The sequence below is a fragment of the Monopterus albus genome, unplaced genomic scaffold (genome assembly GCF_001952655.1).
Source record: "Monopterus albus unplaced genomic scaffold, M_albus_1.0 scaffold8.1, whole genome shotgun sequence".
Classification (NCBI taxonomy): domain Eukaryota; kingdom Metazoa; phylum Chordata; class Actinopteri; order Synbranchiformes; family Synbranchidae; genus Monopterus; species Monopterus albus.
Window position 1 is genome coordinate 106,669 of NW_018127888.1, and position 5,646 is coordinate 112,314.

At 39.5% G+C, this 5,646-nt stretch overlaps 1 protein-coding gene across 2 annotated transcripts in view; it reads left to right on the forward strand.

The window, feature by feature from the left end:
- Nucleotides 1-5,646, forward strand: part of blmh (bleomycin hydrolase) — a 26,757-nt gene that overhangs the window by 4,269 nt on the left and 16,842 nt on the right. For both annotated transcript variants that reach the window (XM_020587183.1, XM_020587191.1), the window contains exons 2-6: nucleotides 1,663-1,860; nucleotides 3,199-3,308; nucleotides 4,082-4,223; nucleotides 4,416-4,504; nucleotides 4,613-4,705. In XM_020587183.1, coding sequence (XP_020442839.1) covers nucleotides 1,663-1,860; nucleotides 3,199-3,308; nucleotides 4,082-4,223; nucleotides 4,416-4,504; nucleotides 4,613-4,705 — 632 coding nt within the window. The remainder of the gene's footprint in view (nucleotides 1-1,662; nucleotides 1,861-3,198; nucleotides 3,309-4,081; nucleotides 4,224-4,415; nucleotides 4,505-4,612; nucleotides 4,706-5,646) is intronic.

Below are 5,646 nucleotides of genomic sequence, written 5' to 3' on the forward strand. Positions count from 1 at the left end.
AGCAAAGGGTCTGAATACTTATGACCATGTGATATTTCAGTTTTTCTTTTTTAATAAATCTGCAAAAATGTCAAAAATTCTGTTTTTCTGTCAATATGGGGTGCTGTGTGTAAATTAATGAGGAAAAAAATGAACTTAAATGATTTTAGCATATGGCTGCAATATAACAAAGAGTGAAAAATTTAAGGGGGTCTGAATACTTTCTGTACCCACTGTATATTTTGGCAGTTAGGAACAATGCTTTTGGATCTGCTTTTTATATTTTTTTTAACCATTTTAGATATCTTTCTCCCCCACTGATGTTACTCGGCAAGTCAAACACAAGGTAATGTAAAGGAAATCATCTCAGTGGGAGAACAGACTTTGACACCACACTGGCAGTAAAACTTGAGCAACCTTATGCCAACACTACTAGCTACCATAACATAATGTCAATAATTACCATTCAGCTGATAAGCCCCCACAGAATTTCATGGTAATTTAGTTTTATTTCAGTGTACAGGCCTGCCCTGCAGGTGAAACAAAGCATTGTATCCTTCTCTTGGTCAAAGCAGACCCAAGAACCTTTTTCAAACCAACTATTTTGTCGTTTCACTTCATGACCCTCTGGCGCTAGTGTTTCACAGGCCCCTTTTTGTTTGTTTGTTTCTTTCTTTCTTTGTTTCATTTTATTCCTCGCTTTGCCTGGAACTTGGCCAGTTTTGGGTGGTTATTCGCTATTATTACATCATAATTACCCCATTCCTTACTGATGCAAGTTTACATCCTAAGCGTCCAAGCATTTCTTAAGTATGAAGCTAATTTAAATGCCCTTTTTTATGTTCAGATGTTCTTATGTTAGGTTTATGTACTCCGTGGTTGGATAATACAGACTGATTACAGATTGGACATTCATCTCTACTATTTTCCGTTCATTCTCTATTCATGCTAGCAGTTTCAAAATATTCTACATTGACTTGTGACCCTTTGCAGGCCTGCTCCTGAAATATTCTCTGCCTTAGGCTTATATGAGCAAGACTGTGAATGAAGCTTGATACTATCCTAATCTGTAGCAGTGCATTTCAGGTTTGTGTCTATGGGAAATAACAGAATGCTGCTGGGAGAACTCTAGGCAGCATACATGACTAGGCAATGTACCTCTCAACCTCTCAACGTTTAATTGCTCTGTACTATTATGTGTCAGAATTACAAACCACACACCGCTGCCAGGTTGATTCTGTATGTGCACCCTGGTTTTCCCTGTCCAGTGAGACAAGCTTTCCAGTATGTTCCTCTCACAGATGGAGCCAGATGAGTGACACCAGAAAGATGCACCATACAGTTGTCGTATTCAATAAATTATGTGCTGTTAGTTTGCGACTATTGATCTGGTAATTTTCAGCCATTATTTTGACATCTGAGTGCATGAGTGCTCATAAATCTGATCTTAAGTGGGAATTGTGGATGCCTTAAGTGCACCGATGAGTCATGGGATTTAGGACAGTAGGAAATTCCATCTCTTAGGTATAGACATCTATCTGTCTAGCTGTGAAAGTCTTCCTGTTTCAAGTTAACTTTATTTGCTATTTCTTCGTTATTTCAGCAATCATTGTGGTCTTCATTCTTTTGTTTATTCTTCTTTCCATCCTTCCCTCTTTTCCTCTCCCTTTCCTGCTCCTCTAGGTATAAGTCAGGAGAAGTTAGCCACCTTTCTTAAACGGCTGCGGGCCGAGCCACGCTACCAGTTGGCCCAGAATGTGTCAACCTGCATCGATCCATTAGAGGTTTGTCTGCACCGACAGACTGTCCAGGATACTGTGCACGTCTTCCAGCACTCTATCCTCACAGAGGGCAAGCCCATCACCAACCAGAAAAACTCAGGTAGGAGATACGTAATGTAGTATAGACCTTTGGGTCATCACATACCAGGCTAAGCTGTTTCAGTTTGTGACTTTGAATACCGGTCCTCACAATAACATTACAGAGCAAATGCAAATTAGTGCAAATTTGTAAGTTAAGACATTTTCACACACTTGTGTTTCCAGGTTTACTTTATAAGGAATGGAGCAAAAGCTGCAAACCTACCTTAAACAAAAGTGATTTCCAATGAGACTGACTATTACGTCCAGCGATATCCGCAAATAACAAATTCTAAGTGTGTACACTCCTTTTTACCAGAATCAGAATTAGCTTTATTGGCCAGATGTGTTGACCACATGAGGAATTTGACTCTGGTACAGTCGCTTTCAATGTGCATGTACAGTGCTCTTCTGGAAAGCAATAATAGAATATGCATTTCATAAAACATACATGTAAGTATAGTGTTAATATACTGTACATTCCTGTAAATTCAGTTCTGACACAGTTTGGGTCCGACATGAAACATGATTTCTTCAGCTTCTTTAAGCATATACCAGCTACACTTAAAGTAACTCCTTGTGTGCACGTTTGTCATGGTTTCTGTGGGTTTGTTACGGTTTCTAAAATTTGCATTGTATTTGCATGACATGAGCATGAAATGAAACTACCAAAAGGTAATTTTCCTATTTCCTTTTCTACAGTTCTAACTAAAATCTGGCAGAACAACGCACATTGTTTTCTGCCTGAAATTTTGTTTCGTTGTGTCGACTCTAGAGCCTCACAACCACAATGAGTGGTGTAACTGGAACTGCTGTGTTAGTGGGTACACTGTTGCCTACAGACGTTAGCCTTGTGTCAGACTAAATGACTAAAAGAAATTCTAGCCATAGATGCACTTTGAGCATCTTGAAGATGACCCATCCCAACCATGTTCCTAAGCAGACTGTAGGTCTGAAATTGATATATGCATTTATCCTGCCTCTCAGATTGCAGTTAGTTTCAGCTTATTTCACCATAATATGAAATAAATCTACAGAAGTTACAGCATCCATCCATTTCCTACATGTAGATCTAAAAACCTGCTCCAGGTTTTGAAGAACTTCCAAAGGCATTTATTCGTCTCCTCTTAGTGATTACAGAGTGATTTAAAAACCACCAAATCAAGTCAAGTCTATCAATTTTTATTTAGATATTGCTATGTTGTTCATTAAAGGGATGTCATGAACAAGTGATTTTAGCTTTTCAGGTTCGTGTGCTTTGTGCTTGTGAACACCAGCAGGTTTACTATTGTGTGTATAAACACATATTAAGTTTTTATTGAGCTGCATATTTCTCATTTTGTCTTCTTTTAATCACTAGGGAGATGTTGGCTCTTCTCATGCCTCAACGTTATGCGACTTCCCTTCATGAAGAAGTTCAACATAGAGGAGTTTGAGTTTAGTCAGTCCTATCTGTTTTTCTGGGACAAGGTAGGAATAGTACTACACATCATTATTCATATATGATTGTTGTAACATTCTTGGATTTTTTTTGTTTTGTTTGTTTTTGTCATTTTGCAGTCAGCACACCATGTGTGTGTGTGTACACACACGTGCATTTTTACAGTGTTACTATGCAAGACTACTTTACAGTCATTGTCCAACAAAAACCCTCTTTTGTGTGCTGTGGTCAGTGTTCTTCCAGTGCTGATGTGACAGTGACACCTGGCTTAATGTCTTAATCTCTCGCTGTCTCTTTCTCTCTGGCCTTGTCTTTTTCTGACTGATGGTTGTTCCACCACAAATACACCTTTTCTTTCTGATAAGTGCCAACTGTAGGGACTAACACTTAATGTAATATTAGTTCTAAAAACAAGGAAGCAAAAAATGTGAAGCTCTAAAAATATCCAGCACCCCTCTCGGTCAAAAGGTTATTATCTTACATCACAGGGGAAGAGTTTTTCAGTCTAAGTTATTCAACACAAGCCTACAGTACATAAGCAAACTGCAAGAACAGGTGCAAGCTTTTCAGACCTCTGAATGCTAAACATTAAAATAGCTCGAAATGTATCTGAATCTTTTGAGGTTATGGTCGGAGTCTCACAGTACTCATGTCTGAAGTCCTCATCTTTTGTGACTTAAGTCCAACTAAAGTTTGCATACAATGGTATACAATAATGTAACACCTGTTCTGTTATTAAATGGCACAGCCCATCTCACATTTTCTCTCCCTGTATGTACTCACCAGTTTTTTTTTATTACAGGTTGAGCGTTGCTACTACTTCCTCCAGGCCTATGTTGAGACAGCACAGAGGAAGGAACCTGTGGATGGACGCCTGGTCCAGTACCTGCTTTCTAATCCAACCAATGACGGAGGACAGTGGGACATGCTGGTTAACCTCATTGGTCAGTTAACAAAAAAGCACATGTTAAATGAATGTGTAATTACAAAAGTATTTTTTATTAGGAAAATGAACTTCACTTACTTGAAATACTTCAGTCTTCTAAAAGAAAAGATTACTGGTGGAACAGAGTTATCTGACTGGATTAAATATACCTTTTTGTTTTATTTATTGTTTTATACTGGCATGTCTTCAGAAAAGTATGGCGTCATTCCAAAGAAATGCTTTCCAGAGTCACACAGCTCAGAGGCCTCACGCAGAATGAATGACATCCTCAATCATAAGGTGTGTTCACACATTTCCTTCAATTCAGGTCAGTGGTCCCACATAGCTGTAAGACACATTTTCACTGAAGCACTGCTAACTTTCTTTGTGTCACACCATGTGTTACAGCTGAGAGAATACTGCCTAAGACTGAGGAACATGGTGGCCAGTGACGCCACTAAAGCTGAACTGTCTGATGCTATGGACACCATGACAGAAGAGGTGAGACTGACAGAGCACACACAGCTGTAGAGTATTCCTGTACGGCTTTTGTACGGCAAGAAAGAGCCTTTCTGTTTGACTAAACACAGTTTAGAGGAACTGCTTTTGACTGGAGTTACTAGGGAGTGAGTTTAGTTCCTCTGTTATCTCCTTAATGTTTGTTATTATTGAAAACAGAAACTGTGGCTTTTGACATTATTTTCACACTTTATTAGGTTGTAGATTTTAGAATCAGAATCAACTTTATTGGCCAGGTGTGTTGGACACATGAGGAAAAAGAATGAAGAAAAAAAGAATGTGGGTTAGGCAAATAAAAATAAGGTACTTGGAGAAATAGAAAAAAATATATATACACTGCTCAAAAAAATAAAGGGAACACAAAAATAAGACATCCTAGATCTGAATGAATGAAATATTCTTATTAAATACCTTGTTCATTACATAGTTGAATGTGCTGACAACAAAATCACACAGAAATTATCAATGGAAATCAAATTTAGCAACCCATGGAGGTCTGGATCTGGAGTGACACCCAAAATTAAAGTGGAAAACAACACTACAGGCTGATCCAACTTTGATGTAATGTCCTCAAAACAAGTCAAAATGAGGTTCAGTAGTGTGTGTGGCCTCCACGTGCCCGTATGACCTCCCTACAACGCCTGGGCATGCTCCTGATGAGGTGGCGGATGGTCTCCTGAGGGATCTCCTCCCACACCTGGACTAAAGCATCCCCCAACTCCTGGACAGTCTGTGGGGCAACGTGGCGTTGGTGGATGGAGCGAGACATGATGTCCCAGATGTGCTCAATTGGATTGAGGTCTGGGGAACGGGCAGGCCAATCCATAGCATCAATGCCTTCGTCTTGCAGGAACTGCTGACACACTCCAGCCACATGAGGTCTAGCATTGTCTTGCATTAGGAGGAACCCAGGGCCAACCGCA